This window comes from Mobula hypostoma, chromosome 2 (assembly GCF_963921235.1).
Source record: "Mobula hypostoma chromosome 2, sMobHyp1.1, whole genome shotgun sequence".
Lineage (NCBI taxonomy): Eukaryota > Metazoa > Chordata > Chondrichthyes > Myliobatiformes > Myliobatidae > Mobula > Mobula hypostoma.
Window position 1 is genome coordinate 4,343,688 of NC_086098.1, and position 23,537 is coordinate 4,367,224.

General features: G+C 45.7%; 1 protein-coding gene across 1 annotated transcript in view; it reads right to left on the minus strand.

Annotated features, from left to right (window-relative positions):
* Positions 1–14,381, minus strand: part of klhl32 (kelch-like family member 32) — a 276,783-nt gene extending 262,402 nt beyond the window's left edge. The window contains exons 1-3 of the mRNA XM_063069988.1: positions 14,261–14,381; positions 6,777–6,982; positions 2,065–2,151 (exon numbers count right to left, since the gene is read on the minus strand). Of these exons, the coding sequence (XP_062926058.1) occupies positions 2,065–2,151; positions 6,777–6,871 (182 nt within the window). The 5' untranslated portion in view covers positions 6,872–6,982; positions 14,261–14,381. The remainder of the gene's footprint in view (positions 1–2,064; positions 2,152–6,776; positions 6,983–14,260) is intronic.
* Positions 14,382–23,537: the final 9,156 nt, after the last annotated feature.

The window sequence follows — 23,537 nt, forward strand, 5'->3', positions numbered from 1 at the left end:
GCAGCGATTAACGGGTCCCTTTCGGAATGGCAGGCGGTGACCAGTGGGGTACCACAGGGTTCAGTGCTGGGACCACAGCTGTTTACAATATATATTAATGATTTAGATGAGGGAATTAAAAGTAACATTAGCAAATTTGCTGATGACACAAAGCTGGGCGGCAGTGTGAAATGTGAAGAGGATGTTATGAGAATGCAGGGTGACTTGGACAGGCTGGGTGAGTGGGCAGATGCATGGCAGATGCAGTTTAATGTGGATAAATGTGAGGTTATCCACTTTGGTGGTAAGACAGGAAGGCAGATTATTATCTAAATGGAATCAAGTTAGGAAAATGGGAAGCACAACGAGATCTAGGTGTTCTTGTACATCAGTCACTGAAAGCAAGCATGCAAGTACAGCAGGCAGTGAAGAAAGCTAATGGCATGCTGGCCTTCATAACAAGGGGAATTGAGTATAAGAGCAAAGAGGTCCTTCTGCAGCTGTACAGGGCCCTAGTGAGACCACACCTGGAGTACTGTGTGCAGTTTTGGTCTCCAAATTTGAGGAAGGACATTCTTGCTATTGAGGGAGTGCAGCGTAGGTTCACAAGGTTAATTCCCGGGATGGCGGGACTGTCATATGTCGAAAGATTGGAGCGACTGGGCTTGTATACTCTGGAATTTAGAAGGATGAGAGAGGATCTTATTGAAACATATAAGATTATTAAGGGATTGGACACGCTGGAGGCAGGAAGCATGTTCCCGCTGATGGGCGAGTCCAGAACCAGAGGCCACAGTTTAAGAATAAGGGGTAGGCCATTTAGAACGGAGTTGAGGAAAAACTTTTTTACCCAGAGGGTGGTGGATATATGGAATGTTCTGCCCCAGAAGGCTGTGGAGGCCAAGTCTCTGGATGCTTTCAAGAAAGAGATGGATAGAGCTCTTAAAGATAGCAGAATCAAAGGTTATGGGGATAAGGCAGGAACTGGATACTGATAGTGGATGATCAGCCATGATCACAGTGAATGGCAGTGCTGGCTTGAAGGGCTGAGTGGTCTACTCCTGCACCTATTGTCTATTGTCTATATAGGACCCTGGTCAGACCCCACTTGGAGTACTGTGCTTAGTTCTGGTCGCCTCACCACAGGAAGAATGTGGAAACTATAGAAAGGGTGCAGAGGAGATTTACAAGGATGTTGCCTGGATTGGGGAGCATGCCTTATGAGAATAGGTTGAGTGAACTTGGCCTTTTCTCCTTGGAGCGACGCAGGATGAGAGGTGACTTGATAGAGGTGTATAAGATGATGAGAGGCATTGATCGTGTGGATAGTCAGAGGCTTTTTCCCAGGGCTAAAATGGCTAGAACAAGAGGGCACAGTTTTAAGGTGCTTGGAAGTAGGTACAGAGGAGATGTCAGGGGTAAGTTTTTTATGCAGAGAGTGGTGAGTGCATGGAATGGGCTGCCAGTGACAGTGGTGGAGGCGGATAAGATCAGGTCTTTTAAGAGGCTCCTGGATAGGTACGTGGAGATGAGAAAAAGGGCTATGGGTAACCCTAGGTAATTTCTAAAGTAAGTACATGTTTGGGACAGCATTGTGGGCTGAAGGGCCTGTATTGTGCTGTAGGTTTTCTATGTTTCTATAAACATGTATGTCTACCCTGTGAACACGTCAGTTTCTACTCACTGTCCAAAGGCATACCAATCAGTAGGTTAATTGGTCATTGTAAATTGCCCTGTGATCTGGTGATTTGGCTAGGGTTAATCCAGAGAGTGGTGAGTATGTGGAATTTATTGCCACAAGCGGCTGTGGAAGTCATTGGGTATATTGGGTAGAGGTTAATAGATTCTCGATTGGTCTGGGCATGAAGGGATACAGGGAGAAGGCAGGAAATTGGGGCTGAGAGGGAATTGGATGAAATAGCAGAGCAGACTCGATGGGTCAAATGGCCTGATTCTGCTCCTATGTCTTATGGTCTTAACTAGGCGGAATGGCCCATTCCATCCACACTGTACCTCTAAATAAAAAAAATAAAATTGGCCACTCGAGGTTACATTGTGTGCACACAATAGGCAAATGCACAGTACCTGAGACACATTTCAGATGGCATATTCCAATCCAGACCCAGAAGCAAATGGCGCAGAAGAGGTTGGGGCGTGCAAGAGGGATCCAAGCTGAAAATGCAACAATAGGATGGAAGTGCATGAGTAGGCTCGTCTCAAGTTAATTTTGCAAGTGTGGATTGAAACAACACTGAATCAGGATCGTTACACACAGCAAGTAAAATCATGCATACCACTAAGAAAATGGAACTTCTAGTATTACAGCTTTGTGGCCAAGTTTGTGGACCATATGATCATAGGTGTAGGGGCAGATATTTCTGAGGAAGCAGGGAGTCTGCAGAAGGACATAAATAGATTAGGAGAATGAGCAAAGAAGTGGCAGATGGAATAGAGTGTGGGGAAGTATTTGGTCATGCACTTTGATAGAAGGAATAAATAATAGGATTCACAAAAGTTAACTTGCAGTTTAACCATATAACCATATAACAATTACAGCACAAAAACAGGCCATCTCGGCCCTTCTAGTCCATGCTGAACTCTTACTCTCACTTAGTCCCACCAACCTGCACTCAGCCCATAACCCTCCATTCCTTTCTTGTCTGTATAGCTGTCCAGTTTAACTTTAAATGACAACATCGAACCTGCCTCAACCACTTCTGCTGGAAGCTCGTTCCACACAGCTACCACTCTCTGAGTAAAGAAGTTCCCCCTCGTGTTTCCCCTAAACTTTTGTCCTTTAACTCTCAACTCATGTCCTCTGGTTTGAATCCCCCCACTCTCAATGGAAAAAGCCAATCCACGTCAACTCTATCAATCCCCCTCATAATTTTAAACACCTCTATCAAGTCCCCCCTCAACCTTCTACGCTCCAAAGAATAAAGACCTAACTTTTTGAACCTTTCTCTGTAACTTAGGAGAAGAAACCCAGGCAACATTTTAGTAAACCTCCTCTGTACTCTCTCAATTTTATTGACATCTTTCCTATAATTCGGTGACCACAACTGTACACAATACTCCAAATTTGGCCTTACCAATGCCCTATACAATTTCAACATTACATCCCAACTCCTATACTCAATGCTCTGATTAATAAAGGCCAGCATACCAAAAGCTTTCTTCACCACCCGATCCACATGAGATTCCACCTTCAGGGAACTATGCACCATTATTCCTAGATCCCTCTGTTCTACTGCATTCTTCAATGCCCTACCATTTACCATGTATGTCCTATTTTGATTAGTCCTACCAAAATGTAGCACCTCACATTTATCAGCTTTAAACACCATCTGCCATCTTTCAGCCCACTCTTCTAACTGTCCTAAATCTCTCTGCAAGCTTTGAAAACCTACCTCATCATCCATAACGCCACCTATCTTAGTATCATCTGCATACTTACTAATCCAATTTACCACCCCATCATCCAGATCATTAATATATACGACAAACAACATTGAACCCAGTACAGATCCCTGAGGCACACCGCTACACACAATTCTCCAATCTGACACATAGCTATCCACCACTACTCTCTGGCGTCTCCCATCCAGCCACTGCTGAATCCATTTTACTACTTCGATATTAACACCTAACGATTGGACCTTCCTAACTAACCTTCCGTGTGGAACCCTGTCAAAGGCCTTACTGAAGTCCATATAGACAACATCCACCGCTTTACCCTCGTCAACTTTCTTAGTAACCTCATCAAAAAATTCAATAAGATTTGTCAAACATGACCTTCCATGCACAAATCCATGTTGACTGTTCCTAATCAGACCGTCTATCCAGATAATTATATATACCATCTCTAAGAATACTTTCCATCAATTTACCCACCACTGACATCAAACTCACAGGCCGATAATTGCCACGTTTACTCTTAGAACCCTTTTTAAACAATGGAACCACATGAGCAATACGCCAATCCTCCGGCACCATCCCTGTTTCTAATGACATTTAAAGTATTTTTGTCAGAGCCCCTGTTACTTCTACACTTACTTCCCTCAAGGTCCTAGGGAAGTGGTGAGGAAGCCAAATACAATATTAGCATTCATTTTGATATGACTAGAGTATAAAAGCAAGGGTGTCATACTGAGGCTTTATAAGGCATTCGTCAGACCACACTTGGAGTATTGTGACCAGTTTTGTACCCCTTATCTAAGAAAGGATGTGTTGGCACTGGAGAGGGTCTATAGGATGTTCATGAAAATTATCCCAGTAATGAATGGGTTAATGTACGAGGAGCATTTGATGGCTCTGAGCCTGGACTCAGTGGAGTTTAGAGGAATGAGGGGTGATCTCATTGAAACATAACAAATTTTGGAAGGCCTCGATAGAGTAAATGTGGAGAGCATGTTTTCTATGGTGGGGGAGTCCAGGGCAGGAGAGTGCAACTTCAGTATAGGAGGACAACCCTTTAGGGCAGAGATAAGGAGAAATTTCTTTATCTAGAGGGTGGTGAGTCTGTGGAACTCATTGCCAGAGATGGCTGTGGAGGCTGTCATTGAGTATATTTAAAGTATAGGTTCTTCATTAGTCAAGGTGTTAAGGTTATGGGGAGGAGGAAGCAGAATGGGGTTGAGAGGGATAATAAATCAGCCATGATGGAATGACAAAGCAGACTCAGTGGGCTGAATGGCCTAATTCTGCTCTATGTCTTATGGTCTTATGAATCAGGAGCCCTACGTGAAATAATACATTGACTAAGAGTATGCAACTTCTGCTGTGATGTTATAACGAGAACTGTTTTATCTTTTAAATAGTGAAATTTGGAGCAAAGGAGGATGAGAGGTGACTTGATAGAAGTGTAAAAGATGGTAGGAGACTTGCATCAAGTGGACAGACAGAGAATTTTTTTCCAAGGGCAGAAGTGCCTGTCACCATGGAGAATACCACTATTGTTGACAGAATTTGAAACGGTGATGAGGGGAAAACAGGAGTGAGATAGATCAGCTAATTGAGTGGTACCACAGCAACAACCTTGCACTCAATGTCAGTAAGACCAAGGAACTGATTGTGGACTTCAGAAAGGGGAAGCCGATGGAACACACATCAGTCCTCATTGAGGGATCAGCAGTGAGCAGTTTCAAGTTCCTAGGTGTCAACATCTCTGAGGATCTAACCTGGTCCCAATATATTGATACAATTACAAAGAAAGCACAACAGTGGCTATATTTCATTAGGAGTTTGAGTGGAATTGGTATGTCATCAAAGACATAACATAGAACATAGAAATTTACAGCACATTACAGGCCCTTCAGCCCACAATGTAACCTACTCCAGAGACTGCTTAGAATTTCCCTACCGCATAGCCCTCTATTTTTCTAATCTCCATGTATCTATCTAAGAGGGTCTTAAAAGAGCCTATTGTATCCACTTCCACCACTGCTGTTGGCAGTGCATTCCACGCACCCACCACTCTCTGTGTGAAAAACTTATCCCTGACATTCCCTCAGTACCTATTTCCAAGCACCTTAAAACTATGACCCTCGTGTTAGCCATTTCAGCCCTGGAAAAAAGCCTCTGGCTAACTACACAATCAATATCCTTCATCATCTTATACACCTCTATCAGGTCACCTCTCATCCTCCTTCACTCCAAGGAGAAAAGGTCAAGTTCACTCAACCTATTCTCATAAGCTATGCACTCCAATCCAAGTAACATTCTTGTAAATCTCCTCTGTACTCTCTATAGTATCTATATCCTTCCTGTAGTGAGGTGACCAGAACTGAACACAGTACTCCAAATGGGATCTCATAAATTTCTACCATGGAGAGCATTCTGACTGGCTGCATCACCAACTGGTATGGAGGGACCACCGCAGAGGATCAGAAAAAACGCAGAAAGTTGCAGGCTCAGCCTGCTCCATCACGGGCATCAGCCCACCCAGCTTCCAGGACAGCTCAATGCCTCAAAAAGGCTGCATCCATCATTAAGGAGTGCTGCGACCCAGGACATGCCCTCTTCTCGTTGCTACCATCAGGGAGGAGGTACAGAAGCCTGAAGACACAGTCACGTCTCAGGAACAGCTTCCTCCCCTCCATGTTCAGATTTCAGAAAGGACAATGAACCCGTGATCATTTCTTCAGTAACCTTTGTTTCCCTCTCTTTTTGCACCAGCTATTTATTATTATTATTATTTTAATTCATGGTTCTCTAGATGTTGTACTGTTGCTGCAAAACAACAAATTTCACAACATATGCCTGTGATATTAAACCTGATTCTGATTAATAATTTTAAGGTTTTTTGAGAAAAGTATGGGGAGGATGTCAAAGGTAGGATTTTTTTGCAGGAGAGTGATGGCTATGTAGAATGCTCTGCCAGAAGGGGAAGGTGAGGTGGAAGAGACAGATATATTAAGGGCATTTAAGAAACTCTTAGAGAGGTGCATGAATGATATACAAAAAACTTGAGGGTTATGAAAATGAGAAGGTTTTGTTGAATGTGCTGGGCTGATGGGCCTGTACAATGCTGTAATGTTCTATGTTTTAAATGACTTAGCTGACAGAACAGTTACATTGCTTGTTGAATCAGCACATTCATTCTTGTTCAAAGTACATTTATCAGCAAAGTATGTGTACTATATTCAACCTTGAGCTATGTCTCCTTACAGGGAGTCACAAAACAAAGAAACCCAATAGAACCCACTAAAAAAAAATCAAACACCCAATGTGCAGAAAATAAAACAAATTATGCAAACAATAAAAGTAAACAAGTAACATTCGGAACTGAAGCGCACCGTTTAATTGGCAGGTACCACAACAGAGCAGAGGTTGTGATGATCCAGCAGCCCGACACAGTGTCTTGACAAGGGATATCGCTAGTGGCAATCATTCACAGTTTCTGATGACAATAGTTTGCCAATATCTCTCGCTCATCCAAGCTTGAAGGCAGTCTTCAGGGCCTTTGTTCACAGTAAGTTGTTGAAAATTCAGTTTGAAAAGGCTGAAAATCAAATTGGAAAGTATATTACTCTCTTGCTGAAATGATCCATTACCCCTTTCAGGCCACAATGTCAACCCAGTGTAACTGCAGAATGAATACTGAACTAAGTACTGTACGCCCTTCCACTCTGCAGATGAGAACCTGAAAGGTTATTTATTTTCTCCCTTCACCTCCCACTCACCTAAGAGCAGAGCCGTAGAGCATTAATGCACAGAAAAAGGCCCTTTGGCCCATCTAGTCCATGCTGAACTATTATTCTGCCTCATCCATTCAACCCACACAACTCCCCCCACAGCCCTCCCATCCACGTCCTTATCTGAATTTTTCTTAAATGTTGTATTTTTTTGTTAAATGTTTGACAAATATGATTGACCAAATCAGTTTACTAAAAATATAGCGTATGTAGTAACAGAACATAAAACAGTACAGCACAGTACAGGCCCTTCAGCCACAATGTTGTGCTGACCCTTAAACCCTGCCTCCCATATAACCCCCCACCTTAAATTCTCCTTGGTTCTGCTGACACTGAGTGAGAGGTTGTTGTTATGGCACCACTCAGCCTGGTTTGCAGTTTCCCTCTTTAGATACAGCCAATGACAGTTGTGTTCAAAACGGTCAAAGGTTCATTTTATTGTCAAAGTATGTATGCAGAACACAACTCAGAGATTTGTCTTCTCCAGATAGCCATAGACTACAGAAAACCATCTGAGTAGTTTAAAGAAAGATATCAATCCTCCCCCTCACCCTCTAGTTGTAATCCCCCGGCACAGAAAGAAAAAGGAACAAAAACTCACAAACCCCAAGCACCCCCAACCCCTCCCTTGCACAAAAACTAACAGATCACCCAAACACCCAGCCCATCAATCAGCAGCAAGAAAGAATGGGCGAGAACTCAGTGACCCCTCCGAGGGCAGCGACTCGAACCAGCAGCCCCTCCGAGGGCAGCGACTCGAACCAGCGGCCCCTCCGAGGGCAGAGACTCAAACCAGCGGCCCCTCCGAGGGCAGCGACTCGAACCAGCGGCCCCTCCGAGGGCAGAGACTCGAACCAGCGGCCCCTCCGAGGGCAGCGACTCGAACCAGCGGCCCCTCCGAGGGCAGAGACTCAAACCAGCGGCCCCTCCGAGGGCAGAGACTCGAACCAGCGGCCCCTCCGAGGGCAGAGACTCGAACCAGCAGCCCCTCCGAGGGCAGAGACTCGAACCAGCAGCCCCTCCGAGGGCAGCGACTCGAACCAGCGGCCCCTCCGAGGGCAGAGACTCGAACCAGCGGCCCCTCCGAGGGCAGCGACTCGAACCAGCGGCCCCTCCGAGGGCAGAGACTCAAACCAGCGGCCCCTCCGAGGGCAGAGACTCGAACCAGCGGCCCCTCCGAGGGCAGAGACTCGAACCAGCGGCCCCTCCGAGGGCAGAGACTCGAACCAGCAGCCCCTCCGAGGGCAGCGACTCGAACCAGCGGCCCCTCCGAGGGCAGAGACTCGAACCAGCGGCCCCTCCGAGGGCAGCGACTCGAACCAGCGGCCCCTCCGAGGGCAGAGACTCAAACCAGCGGCCCCTCCGAGGGCAGAGACTCAAACCAGCGGCCCCTCCGAGGGCAGAGACTCGAACCAGCGGCCCCTCCGAGGGCAGCGACTCGAACCAGCGGCCCCTCCGAGAGCAGAGACTCAAACCAGCGGCCCCTCCGAGGGCAGAGACTCGAACCAGCGGCCCCTCCGAGGGCAGCGACTCAAACCAGCGGCCCCTCCGAGGGCAGTGACTCGAACCAGCGGCCCCTCGAGGGCAGAGACTCGAACCAGCGGCCCCTCCGAGGGCAGAGACTCAAACCAGCGGCCCCTCCGAGGGCAGAGACTCAAACCAGCGGCCCCTCCGAGGGCAGCGACTCGAACCAGCAGCCCCTCCGAGGGCAGCGACCGAGATGGCATCTGCTGTGGACCTCTTGCACCAGAAGGCAACTGGAGTGGATCCAAGTCACTTCTCAGGCAGGGTTGATGTGTTTCATCACCAACCTCACAGTGAATGTAAGTGCCACTGGATGATAGTCGTTGAGGCAGGTCACCACGTTCTTCTTAGGTACGGGTATAATTGAAGCCCACTTGAAGCAGGTTGGGTACCTCAGACTGCAGAAGCGACAGGTTAAAGTTACTGGTGAACGCTCCAGTCAGTTGAGTAGCATGGGTCTTACATGGCCAAGTACCTGATCTGGGCTGGATGCTTTCTATGGGTTCACCCTCCTGCAGGATGCTCTTGCATCGCTCAGAGACTCGGAGACTGAAATCACAGGGTCACTGGGGGCTGCGGGCGTTGATAAGGGTTCCACCATGTTTTGATGGTCAACGTGGGCACAGAAGGAATTGAGTTCACCTGGGAGTGAAGCCTTGTTGTCCTGTGTCACTTGGCTTCACTTTGTCAGAGATTTCAAGCCCTTCCGAGCATTTTTCAGTGATTCAAGTTTGGTCTAGAATTGCCACGTTGCCCGAGAGAAGGGTTTCCAGGCTTCTTGTATCTTACTTGGTCACCTGACCTGAATGCCACTGATCTGGCCCTCAGCAGATTGCGGGTCTCATGGTTCATCCAGGGCTTCTGGCTGGGGGAAACACTGAATGATTTTGTGGGGACACACTTGTCTACAAATGTTTTTCAAAAGACAGTCACTTTTTACCGTAACTTGTAATATCACTTTTACAGCAGACCAAATTCATGTTCACACTAAAAAGATTTAAACCATCTGGGCAATTGCCTGAGGCTGCTTTAACCATCACTGATCGTCTTAAAAGGTCCCAACCTCACTCCGAGCTCGAGTCTTCTGTAATCTGACTCACCACGAAAGAAGCACTGGCCCAAGTCATAAATGACACTTTGTGTTAGCATGGTTTGTTTTCCTTCTCAATCCCATTCTCCTGCCTTCTTACCATAACCTCTGACACCCTGACTAATCAACCCCACTTTAAATATACCCAACGACTTGGCCTGCACACCCCTCTGTGGCAATGCATTCGACAGATTCGTCAGCATCTGGCTAAAGAAACTCTTCCTCATCTCTGCTCTAGAGAGACGCCCTTCTGTTCTGGGTTCTGCCCTCTGGTCCTGGACCCCCCTAGCTTAGGAACCATGTCCACTCTATCTAGACCTTTCAATATTGAACAGGTTTTAAGATCACCCCCCCCCACACCAATTCTTTTAAACTCCCATAATTTAGGAGCAGAGTTGGAATTCTGTTCTTAAAAAAAAGCTTCCACTGTGCAAAGCCAAGTGAAGGTCCTTAAAAAGAACATGGAGCTCTAGTTCGACAGTGCTCTCACCGTGCCCTCAGTTCCTCCTCGGCCTCCCTGTCCTCCCTCGGTAAGGCCAAATGCTGAGACTTTCCATCTCTCTTGCAATTTATCCAAAGACCTGGGGTAGCAGAGAGTGAAAGCCAGAAAGTACAAGTAGCATTTTCAAAGTCTACAATGACTGAGCCGACTCGACAGAAACCAATAAATTTAAGCAAGGTCAGAGAGTATTGACTGTTTGCACAAGAAAAAGATAAATCACTTCCAGTGGCGTGTAATGAAAGAAGGCCATAAATGATTGATTTTCACAGAACACTGCAAACTATCAACTTGGAAATACTGACTATAATATCTGCTTTTCACTTCCCTGTGCCGGGCCCAAGAGAGCAAACCCAATCTGTCTCCCTCCCCCGTATTTGTGACATTGTATACAAGGAGCTCAAAGCATTGTTGAGGATCCCGGCCACCCAGCCCTCTATCTCTCTGACCCACTACCGTCAAGGAGGAGGTACAGGAGCATCAGGACCAGGACTACCAGACTGGGTAATAGCTTCTTACCTCAGGCCGCAAGACTAATGTATTCCCTGCCACCACTGAGGTTTCGTCATTAGGACAGTGAGCTGTTTACTGTTTACCTGGGCTGTGCACTACATGCATTTTGAATTATATTTTATTAAGATATCCATGGTAATAGTTTGTTTTACGTGCTCTGTGTGATATACGTTTTGTGGGTGCACCATGATCTGGAAGAACATTGTTTTGTTTGATTGTGTATCGGCACAGTCAGATGACAATAAATCAACTTGACCTGTCAAAGTAGTCATGAAGGCAACATGGATTCTGCCATATGAGGTGAGGTCTCCGCCGGTTGGGTTGAATACAGATGTTGTAACCAAGCTATCTAAATACAAAAAGCCTGGGCAGTACAATAAGGAGAGCAAGCTATTGCCCATACAGCCAGCTCCCCCTCTCCACACATCTGATGAGCACAATGGAATGGCAGTGACTGATACAGCATCGCAGGAACATAGAACATAGAATAGTACAGCACAGTACAGGCCCTTCGGCCCACAATGTTGTGCCGACCCTCAAACCCTGCCTCCCATATAAGCCCCCACCTTAAATTCCTCCATATACCTGTCTAGTAGTCTCTTAAACTTCACTAGTGTATCTGCCTCCACCACTGGCTCAGGCAGTGCATTCCACGCACCAACCACTCTCTGAGTGAAAAACCTTCCTCTAATATCCCCCTTGAACTTCCCACCCTTTATCTTAAAGCAGAAGTTGCCATTCAAAGCAGGACTGCCATAGGAACTCCAGCCCCGGATTTTTCCCTTGAGGTTTACTCCCAAAGTTTTCTCCATGACAACATTAAAAAAGAGGATGTGCTGGAGCTTTTGGAAAGCATCAAGTTGGATAAGTCTCCAGGACCGGATGAGATGTACCCCAGGCTGCTGTGGGAAGTGAGAGAGGAGATTGCTGAGCCTCTGGCGATGATCTTTGAATCATCAATGAGGACGGGAGAGGTTCTGAAGGATTGGAGGCTTGCAGATGTTGTTCCCTTATTCAAGAAAGGGAGTAGGGATAGCCCAGGAAATTATAGACCAGGGAGTCTTACTTCAGTGGTTAGTAAGTTGATGGAGAAGATTCTGAGAGGCAGGATTTATGATCATTTGGAGAGGCATATTGTGATTAAGAATAGTCAGCATGGCTTTGTCAAAAGCAGATCGTGCCTTACGAGCCTGATTGAATTTTTTGAGGATATGACTAAACACATTGATGAAGGCAGAGCAGTAGATGTAGTGTCTATGGATTTCAGCAAGGCATTTGATAAGGTACCCCGTGCAACGCTTATTGAGAAAGTAAGGAGGTATGGGGCCCAAGGGGACATTGCTTTGTGGATCTAGAATTCGCTTGCCCAAAGAAGGCAAAGAGTGGTTGTAGATGGGTCATATGGAGGTCTGTGACCAGTGGTGTGCCTCAGGGATCTGTTCTGGAACCCTTCTCTTCGTGATTTTTATAAATGTTTGAATGAGGAAGTGGAGGGATGGTTAGTAAATTTGCTGATGACACAAAGTTTGGGGGTGTTGTGGATAGTGTGGAGGGCTGTCAGAGGTTACAGTGTACATCAATAGGATGTAAAATTGGGCTGAGAAGTGGCAGATGGAGTTCAACCCAGATAAGTGTGAAGTGGTTCATTTTGGTAGATTAAGTATGATGAATATATTACTAATGGTAAGACTCTTGGCAGTGTGGAGGATCAGAGGGATCTTGGGGTCCAAGTCCATTGGACACTCAAAAGCTGCTGCGCAGGTTGACTCTGTGGTTAAGAAGGCCTTCATCAACCATGGGATCGAGTTTAAGAGTTGAAAGGTAACATTACAGCTACATAGGATCCTGGTCAGACCCCACTTGGAGTACTGTGCTCCATTCTGGTCGCCTCACTACATGAAGGATGTGGAAACTATAGAAAGGGTGCAGAGAAAATTTACCAGGATTTTGCCTGGATAGGGAGCATGCCTTATGAGAAGAGGTTGAGTGAACTCGGTCTTTTCTCCTTGGAGCGACGGAGGATGTGAGGTGACCTGATGGAGGTGTATAAGATGATGAGAGACATTGTTCGTGTAGATAGTCAGAGGCTTTTCCCCAGGGCTAGCACAAGAGGGCACAGTTTTAAGATGCTTGGAAGTAGGTACAGAGGGGATGTCAGGGTTAGTTTTTTTTTTACGCAGAGAGTGGTGAGTGTGTGGGATGTGCTGCCAGTGACAGTGGTGGTGGAGGCGGATACAACAGGGTCTTTTTAAGAGGCTCCTGGACAGGTACGTGGAGCTTAGAAAAATAGAGGGCTATCGGTAACTCTAGGTAATTTCTAAAGTAAGTACATGTTTGGGACAGCATTGTGGGCCGAAGGGCCTGTATTGTGCTGTAGGTTTTCGATGTTTCTATGTTTCTAAGGCCACGAGCTGGTCTTGGTTGTCAGAGGCTATTTGAGGCACATGTTTATCCCCATCTCCACCCCTGGCTATGACAACAATGTACTGCTCTGTTTATGAACTTTAAACAAACAACATAGACTGCCTGATGAACAGTATTTCAAAAGCAACAGTGGATACCTCAGGCCAGGAACAAAAATGGAAAAGTACGTACACATCTTGACACTCAGACTCCATTAATCCAGCATATTGGTGCTGAACTAGTACTGTTTATTTAATTATTTATTTGTTCATTTGGAGATAGCGCGTGCTTAGATGCCTTCTGGCCCAATGAGCCCACTGTGTCACTCAGGGAGACTGTGACACTGATGTAGCTTCTGGCAATGAGCTCCAAGCACATGAGATTCTGCAGATGCTGAAAATCCAAAGCAATACACACAAAACGCTGGAGGAACTCAGCAGGTCAGGCAGCATCAATAGAGGACATATGTGAGTGACGATAAACGTGATTCTGATATGGGTCTCTATTGTGGATTGAGAGTGGGAGAGGGGAATCATGGCTGGGAGAAGGGGAAGGGAGAGGGGAGGGAGCAGGAAGCACCAGAGAGACATTCTGTAATGATCAATAAACCAATTGTTTGCAATCAGATGACCTTGCCTGGTGTCTCAGAGCTGAGTGTGGCCACACTCCTACCCCACCCCTGCCATGCATCCCACACTCCTCCCGCGACACTCCACCCACACCATTCCCAAAATCCTTTGCTCCTGCCAGATTTACAAACTTGGTCTCCGCTCCACATTGACAAACACTGCACTGTGCAAAAGTCTAACCACCTTCGCTATACACAGTAATGTGCCCAAGGCCTTTGTATAGCACTGTACTGTCGCCGTAAAACAACGAATTTCATGACATACGACAGTGATAATAAATCTGAGTGGGAATGTGGAGGCTGGTGATTGAAGGAGAAATCACAGCAAACCAAAGAAATAAGTAAAATAACAAAATATAGCTGCAAAATCCTTTGAGAATAACATTTAAAACTGCTTCTGTTAAAAACTTACCCGTGTACTTATTTACCTCATTCAACATTATCACGCATTTGCTTTCTCTGTGTGTGAAACATTATTGTCTGGAGATCTCACTCGTCTTTGTCTCCTGGCCATAAGCTCACCGTATTTTAATAGAATTACAGTTCCAGGAAAGCACTATTTTTATTCTGTGGATTTGAAGTCACCAAATGTAGCTTAAAACTGCTTTATTTTAATCTGTCCAATGTTCTGTGTCTTGGATTAGTTGAAGGATCATCTTATCGTGGTGGGGAAGCTTGCGAGTTCCTGAGATCTCGAAAGCAATGCCATCTGGAGCTTAATAGGGTCATCCATGGCAGTAAGGTCAAGGGAGAGATTCCAGACAAAGAGCAATCCAATCACGACCTCAACAGTGGAGTTGGCGGGAGACAATGACACGTCACAACGGAGGAGGCTGCAGCAGAGAAGGGTCCTCAGTCATCCGGCATTCCATGCCATTGGACTCTGACCCCGACCTGTCAAGGACAGTGCGGTGGCTGCCTGGGCACCAGTGCCCACACATTAACCGAAGTGGTGTTCTCTATTCAGGGAATCCACCTGGACATCCTGTGGCGATCAGAGGTGGCAAGGGGGTGCAGGAGCCTCTCCGAATACACGGATCCTGGATCAGCCTCTCTGAATACATGGATCCTGGATCACCCCCTCTGAATACACGGATCCTGGATCAGCCTCTCTGAATACACGGATCCTGGATCAGCCTCTCTGAATACACGGATCCTGGATCACCCTCTCTGAATACATGGATCCTGGATCAGCCTCTCTGAATACATGGATCCTGGATCAGCCTCTCTGAATACAAGGATCCTGGATCAGCCTCTCTGAATACACGGATCCTGGATCAGCCTCTCTGAATACACGGATCCTGGATCAGCCTCTCTGAATACAAGGATCCTGGATCAGCCTCTCTGAATACACGGATCCTGGATCAGCCTCTCTGAATACACGGATCCTGGATCAGCCTCTCTGAATACACGGATCCTGGATCAGCCTCTCTGAATACACGGATCCTGGATCAGCCTCTCTGAATACAAGGATCCTGGATCACCCTCTCTGAATACACGGATCCTGGATCAGCCTCTCTGAATACAAGGATCCTGGATCAGCCTCTATGAATACACGGATCCTGGATCACCCTCTCTGAATACAAGGATCCTGGATCAGCCCCTCTGAATACACGGATCCTGGATCAGCCTCTCTGAATACACGGATCCTGGATCAGCCTCTCTGAATACACGGATTCTGGATCAGCCTCTCTGAATACAAGGATCCTGGATCAGCCTCTCTGAATACACGGATCCTGGATCAGCCTCTCTGAATACACGGATCCTGGATCAGCCTCTCTGAATACAAGGATCCTGGATCAGCCTCTATGAATACACGGATCCTGGATCAGCCTCTCTGAATACACGGATCCTGGATCAGCCTCTCTGAATACAAGGATCCTGGATCACCCTCTCTGAATACAAGGATCCTGGATCAGCCTCTCTGAATACACGGATCCTGGATCAGCCTCTCTGAATACAAGGATCCTGGATCAGCCTCTCTGAATACACGGATCCTGGATCAGCCTCTATGAATACACGGATCCTGGATCAGCCTCTCTGAATACAAGGATCCTGGATCAGCCTCTATGAATACACGGATCCTGGATCAGCCTCTCTGAATACACGGATCCTGGATCAGCCTCTCTGAATACACGGATCCTGGATCAGCCTCTATGAATACATGGATCCTGGATCAGCCTCTCTGAATACAAGGATCCTGGATCAGCCTCTATGAATACACAGATCCTGGATCAGCCTCTCTGAATACACGGATCCTGGATCAGCCTCTCTGAATACACGGATCCTGGATCAGCCTCTCTGAATACAAGGATCCTGGATCACCCTCTCTGAATACAAGGATCCTGGATCAGCCTCTCTGAATACACGGATCCTGGATCAGCCTCTCTGAATACAAGGATCCTGGATCAGCCTCTATGAATACACGGATCCTGGATCAGCCTCTCTGAATACACGGATCCTGGATCAGCCTCTCTGAATACACGGATCCTGGATCACCCTCTCTGAATACAAGGATCCTGGATCAGCCCCTCTGAATACACGGATCCTGGATCAGCCTCTCTGAATACACGGATCCTGGATCAGCCTCTCTGAATACACGGATCCTGGATCACCCCCTCTGAATACACGGATCCTGGATCAGCCTCTCTGAATACACGGATCCTGGATCAGCCCCTATGAATACATGGATCCTGGATCACCCCCTCTGAATACACGGATCCTGGATCAGCCTCTCTGAATACATTGATCCTGGATCACCCTCTCTGAATACAAGGATCCTAGATCAGCCTCTCTGAATACAAGGTTCCTAGATCAGCCTCTCTGAATACACGGATCCTGGATCACCCTCTCTGAATACACGGATCCTGGATCAGCCTCTCTGAATACATTGATCCTGGATCAGCCTCTCTGAATACACGGATCCTGGATCAGCCTCTACGACCACCTAAAGATCTACCAGTACAACCCCTCGGAGGAATTCACACTTGACTTAAGTTGCAGATTAGTTGAAAATTATTTCACTTGACGTTTCTGTAGGAGAAGGAGCTGGCAGCTTTAATGGAACCGCCGATCTAGAATTAACTTTTTTTAAAGTTATTTTAAATACTAGACTTCAGCTCAAGGTCATGGGTTAATGGTGAAATGTGAATAGTTTAAAGGGAAGATGAGGGGAAACTTCTTCATTCACAGGGTGGTGAGATAGTGGAACGAGCTGCCAGCGCAAATGATGGATGCAGGGTCAATTTCAACGTTTAAGAGAAATTTGGATAGGTACATGGATGGGAGGGGTATGGCACGGTTGCAGGTCGATAGAAGCAGGCAAAGTAATAGTTCAGCATGAACTAGATGGGCCAAAGGGTCTGTTTCTGTGCTGTAGTGTTCCATGACTCTGACTCTAGTAACAACAATGAATTCCCTTATCAAAACATATCTTGAAAAGACAGGCTCGGAGGTCTGAAATCCACCACACCAGCAGTCAGTTTCCTCTGACTAGTTTTCACATCTCACATCAACACCAAGATATAAATAGTTACCTGTTAGTTTATACATAATATGAATGCCTTATAAGTTCAAAATAAATTTATTATCTAGAATATCTGTGTTTAACATTCATTCCTTTACGGTCTTTATTATTGCTTGGGGTGCAACATGATTCCAACATAGTGGGGGGGTGGGGTGTGTGTGTGTGTGTGTGTGTGTGATTTTAGTGTCTTACACAATGTCCATTATATTATAGAATATTATACATTGTCCACAAGCTATAATTTCTCAGCAACTGCACTCCTCCCATCAACACCTCGAAGCTGAGCAGATCTTGATGTTAATTAGTGTGCAGCACTAAATGTACACTCAGTGGCCACTTTATTAGGTACACTTGTACACTCAGTGATTCAAATATCTAAATCACCCAATCACATGGCAGCAACTCGACCTTCAGTCCTGCATTCTTCACCCTTTTGAATTTTGCCTCTATGCTGCAATTTAACTCGTTGCTCTGTCTGCATCTGTACCCAGTCATTGGCTTGTCCTTCCTTACAGTCATGTTACACCCATTATCTACTTGTAAACCTGCTGGCTCATCCTCAGCTCTGTCATCCTGGTTCCCATCCCCTGCCATCCGAGTGAGAATGGCTCCAAGGGCAGTGTTCTGCACTGTGTACAGGATGTGGAAAGCCTGGGAAATGTCCAGTCTCCCAGATAAACACATCTTCACCAGGTGCACTGAGTTGCAGCTCCTGACAGAACCTATCAGGAACTGGAGCTGCAGCTCGATAACCTTCAGGAGAATGAGGAGGTAACAGACAGGAACCTCTGGGAGGTGGTTTCCCCTAGGTTTCAGGACACAGGCAACTATGTGACTGTCAGGAGGAGGGGAAATGCACAGCCAGTGCAGAGTACACCTGTGGCCATTCACCTCAATAACAGTATACCACTTTACATTCTATTGAGAGGGACAACCTCCTGGGGGAGCCACAGTGACCGGGTCTCTGGCACCGAGTCTGGTGCTTGGCTCAGAAGAGCAAAGAGGTGAAGAAGGCTGCAGTGTTTACAGGAGATTCCTTACTCAGGGGAAAAGACACAAGGTTCCATGGGCACGACACAGACATCCGGAAGGTATGTTGCCTTCCTGGTGCCAGAATCAGGGATGTCTCGGATCAGATCCACGCCATTTTCAAGGGCAATGGTGAGCAGCCGGATGTCCTGGTGCATATTGGTACCAATGACATAGGTAGACAAGGTGAGGAAGTCCTGAAGAGAGATTTTAGGAATCTAGGTAGAAAGCTGAGAAGGAGGAACTATAGGGTACTAATCTCTGAATTGCTGCCTGTACCACGTACCAGGAGAATGTGCGGCTGAGGAACTGGTGCAGGGGCAGGGGTTCAGACTTATGGATCATTAGGATCTCTTCTGAGGAAGGTGTGGCCTGTAGAAAAGGGATGGGTTATACCTGGACCCGAGGGGGTCCAAAATACTTGCAGGCAGGTTGGATAGAGTTTAAACTCATTTGGTGGGGGGGTGGGAACCGGAGTGATAGTGCTGAGGATGAGGTAGTTGGTTTACGAAAGGAGGCAATGTGTAGTGAGACTCCTAGCAAGGAGAGGCTGATGATAGGGCAAAATTGCAGTCAGCGGAATGAGTTGCAACGTAAAAGGTGGACAATATCGAAAAGGGTGAGGGTGTTATATTTGAATGCGTGCAGTATACGGAATAAGGTAAATGAACTTGAGACACAGTTGCAGGTAGGCATGTAGGCATCACTGAGTCATGGCTGCAAGAAGATTATAGCAGGGAGCTTAATATCCAAGGATACACATTGTATCGAAAGGACAGGCAGAAGGGGAGGCATTGCTCTGTTCATAAAAAAATGAAATCAAATCATTAGAAAGAGGTGACATAGTGTCGGAAGGTGTTAAATCAATGAGGATAGAACTAAGGAACTGTACCCTGATGGGAGTTATATACAGACTCCCCAAGCAGTAGTAAGGATGTAGTCTACAAATTACAAAGGGAGACAGAAAATGCATGTCAAAAGGGCAATGTTACAATGATCATGGGGGATTTCAACGTACAGGGAGATTGGGAAAATCAGGTTGGTGCTGGATTCCAAGAGTGGGAATTTCTGGAATGTTTACAAACTGGATTTTTTTTTAAGAACAGCTCATTGTTGAGCCCACTAGGGTATCAACTATTCTGGATTGGGTATTGTGCAATGATAGGGAATTGACTAGAGAGCTTAAGGTAAAAGAACCCTTAGGGGAAAGTGATCATAATATGATCGAATTCACCCAGAATTTTGAAAGGGAGAAGTTAACGTAAGATGTATCAGTATTACAGTGGAGTAAAGGGAATACAAAGGCATGAGAAAGGAATTAGCCAGAACTGATTGGAAAAGCAATGGCTGGAATTTTTGGAATCAATACAGAAGGCACAGGATATATACTTCCAAAAGAGGAAGAAGTATTTTAAAGGCAAGATGACACAACCGTGACTATTAAGTGAAATCCGACAAACTGAATAAGCGTTTGGCATCAGTGTTCACTGTGGAAGACACTAGCAGTTTGGCAGAAAGTCCAGGTGTCAGGAGTGATGAAGTGTGTGAAGTTGCTATTAGTAGGGAAAAGAGTCTTGGGAAACTGAAAGGTCTGAAGGTTGATAAGTCACCTGGACCAGATGATGTACACCCTAGGGTTCTGAAAGAGGTGGCTGAAGAGACTGTGGAGGCATTAGTAATGATTTTTTTAATAATCACTAGATTCTGGAACCTTTCCCGAAGACTGGAAAATTACAAATGTCTCTCCACTCTTCAAGAAGGGAGAGAGGCAGAAGAAAGGAAACTATAGACCAGTTAGTCTGACCTCAGTGGTTGGAAAGATGTTGGAGTCGATTATTGATAAGGTCTCAAGGCATTTGGAGGCCCATGATAAAATAGGCCAGTCAGCATGGTTTCCTCAAGGGAAAATCTTGCCTGACAAAATCTGTTGGAATTCTTTGAAAAAATAACAATTAGGAAAGACAAAGGAGAATCAGTTGATGTTGTGTACTTGCACTTTTAGAAGACCTTTGACAAGGTGCCACACATGAGACTGCTTAATAAGCTATGAGCCCATGGTTTTACAGGAAAGATTCTAACATGAATAAAGCAGTGGCTGATTGACAGGAGACAAAGATTGGGAAGAAAGGGATCCTTTTCTAGTTGGCTTCCAGTGACTAATGGTGTTCCATGGGGTCCGTGTTGGAATCGATTCTTTTTAGGTTATATGTCAATGATTTGGAAGATGGAATTGATGACTTTGTTGCAAAATTTGCAGAAGATATGAAGATAGGTGGAGGTAGTTTTGAGGAAGTAGAGGGGCTACAGAAGGACTTAGACATTAGGAGAATGGGCAAAGAAATGGCAGATAGTATACAGTGCACGGTCTTACACGTTGGTAGAAGAAATGAAAGCGTTGACTGTTTTCTCAACAGAGAGAAAATACAAAAAAACTGAGGTGCAAAGGGACTTGGGAGTGCTCGTGCAGGATTCCCTAAAGGTTAATGTGCAGGTTGAGTCTGTAGTGAGGAAGGCAAATACAACGTTAGCATTAATTTCAAGAGGACTACAATATAAAGCAAAGATGTAACATTGACACTTTATAAAACACTGGTGAGGCCTCACTTGGAGTATTATGAGCAGTTCTGGGTCTCTTATCTTGGAAAGGATGTGCTGAAATTGAAGAAGGTTAAAAGGAGATTCACGAAAGTGATTCCAGGATTTAATGACTTGTCATATGAAGAGCGTTTGATGGCTGTTGATGGTCTGTATTCACTAAAATTCAGAAGAATGAGGGGTGACCTCATTGAAACCTTTCGAATGGTGAAAGGCCTTGATAGAGTGGATATGGAGAGGATGTTTCCTATGGTAGGAGAGTCTAAAATCAGAGGACACAGCCTCAGAATAGAGGGGTGTCCTTTTAGAATGGAGATGTGGAGGAATTTCTTTAGCCAAGGAGTGCTGAATCTGTGGAATTCTTTGCCACAGGCGCTGTGGAAGCCAAGTCTTTATGTATATTTAAGGCAGAGGTTAATAGATTCTTGATTGGCGAGGGCATGAAGGGATATCGGGAGAAGGCAGGAGATTGGGGCTGAGAGGAAAATTGGATCAGTCATGATGAAATGGTGGAGCAAATGGTGGCCTAATTCTGCACCTATACCTTATGGTCTTAGCTGACGGGAAGGTTACAGGATAGTAACCACGCATTATAACAGTGGTGTGCAGAAGACCATCTTTAATACACAACACGTTGAACCTTGAAGTGGATTAGTTATGAACATACAGGAGACCACAGACGTACACTCACTCTCCACTTCCTTTGGTAAAGGAGGGGCAGGAGTTTGTCACCCTGAGAATATTCATGGTTGTATATTGAACATTGGTTGTTTGTCAGTCTTGGTTTATGTATACTTTTGTAAATTCTATTGATTTCTTTATTCTTCCTGTAGATGCCTGCAAGAAAATGAATCTCACAGATATCTCTCTCTCTCTCTCTCTCCCCACCCCATAGGATGATGATGGTTCCTTTCAGTCAGTTAGTGGGGTGGTACCCCACTCCTCAGAAAGGAACAGTGTGTGCGTGAATGGATTTTAGGTAAGTAGGGGGTTGCACAGGTCCAGACCCACCCTCTCGACATCCCCTCCCGGATCCAGCAGCATGGTAGGGTCCAAAACGGCTGGGGGAAGTTCTGTTGCAGTGAATGGCCAGACCAAGCTTCGATGCAAGGGATGCCCTTTCCGCACGTCATGGTACCTGTTTGCTAGATGGCTTTTGACCCTACGAGAGGGTTCATCCACCCTTTGACAGGTCTTGTTTTTTGTCCTGCAGGGTGTCTAGCCACCTCCCTCACCAAGCAAGCCTGGTGGGGGAGCCGGTTTAGTCGCCGACCACTCGACCATGCGACAGGTAGTACTGGGTTATGTGGTACCAGTAGCACTCAGATGAGTGACCTGACCTGAATATAATATGACATTGGAGCTGTGCTTAGCCACACAGTCCGTAAGTGTAAAGTTAGTGGAGCAGGGGGCTAAGCACACTGTCTTGTGGTGATGGAGATCATGGAGGAGATGTTATGGCCAGTCTGAACTGACTGGGTCTGCAAGTGAGAAAAGCAAGGATCCAATTGCACAAGGAAATACCGAAGTCAAGTTCTTGGAGCTTATACCTTAGTTTTGAGCGGATGATGGCATTGAATGCCAAGTGTAGTCAATAAAGCCATGCCCGTTTCTCACTGTTACCATCAGGTAGGCGGTACAGGAGCCTGAAGACACACACTCAGAGATTCAGGAACAGCTTCTTCCCCTCTGCCATCTGATTCCTAAATGGACATTGAATCTTTAGACACAACCTCGCTTTTTTAAAAAATATACAGTATTTCTGTTTTTGCACTTTTAAAAAAATCTATTCAATATATGTAATTGATTTACTTGTTTATTGATTATTATTGTTTTTATTTTATTTATTATTATGTTTTTTTCTCTGCTAGATTACGTATTGCATTGAACTGCTGCCGCTAAGTTAACAAATTTCACGTCACATGCCGGTGATGATTCTGATAAAGAGCACCCTGACGATTGCACATTTGCTGTCCAGACGTTCCAGGATTGGTGAAGAGCCAATGAGGTGACATCTGCTGTGGACCTGTTCCTCCGGTAGGGCAAATTAGAGAGGATGCAATTTGCTGCTCAGGCAGGAGTTGATATGTTTCATCACCAACCTCTTAAAGCACTTCAAAGCTGTGAATGTACGGTGAAAGTGCTACTGAATGATAGCCGTCAAGGCAGGTCACCACGTTCCTCTCAGGGACTGGAATAATTGAAGCCTACTCAAATTAAGTGAGTACGTCAGACTGCTAAAGTGAGAAGTTAAAGATCTCAGTGAACACCCTTGTCAGTAGATCAGCAAAGGTCTTTAGTACTTAGCCAGGTACTCTGTCTGTCAAAATCTTAGTTAAAAGCAAGGCTAAATAAATACAGTGGATTTGGAGCTGGCATTTACCAGTGTCAACTGAGTCGACATCCATTATCGTTTTACTTATTGTGTTCCACAGTTCAGGAGTGTAGTTCAAAAAAGTGACTGTCCTGACCTCCTGGTTTCATGTCATTTCAACTCCACATTCCATCCACGTGCAACCTGTCTGTCCTCAGCCTGTTTCACTGAGATAAGGCCA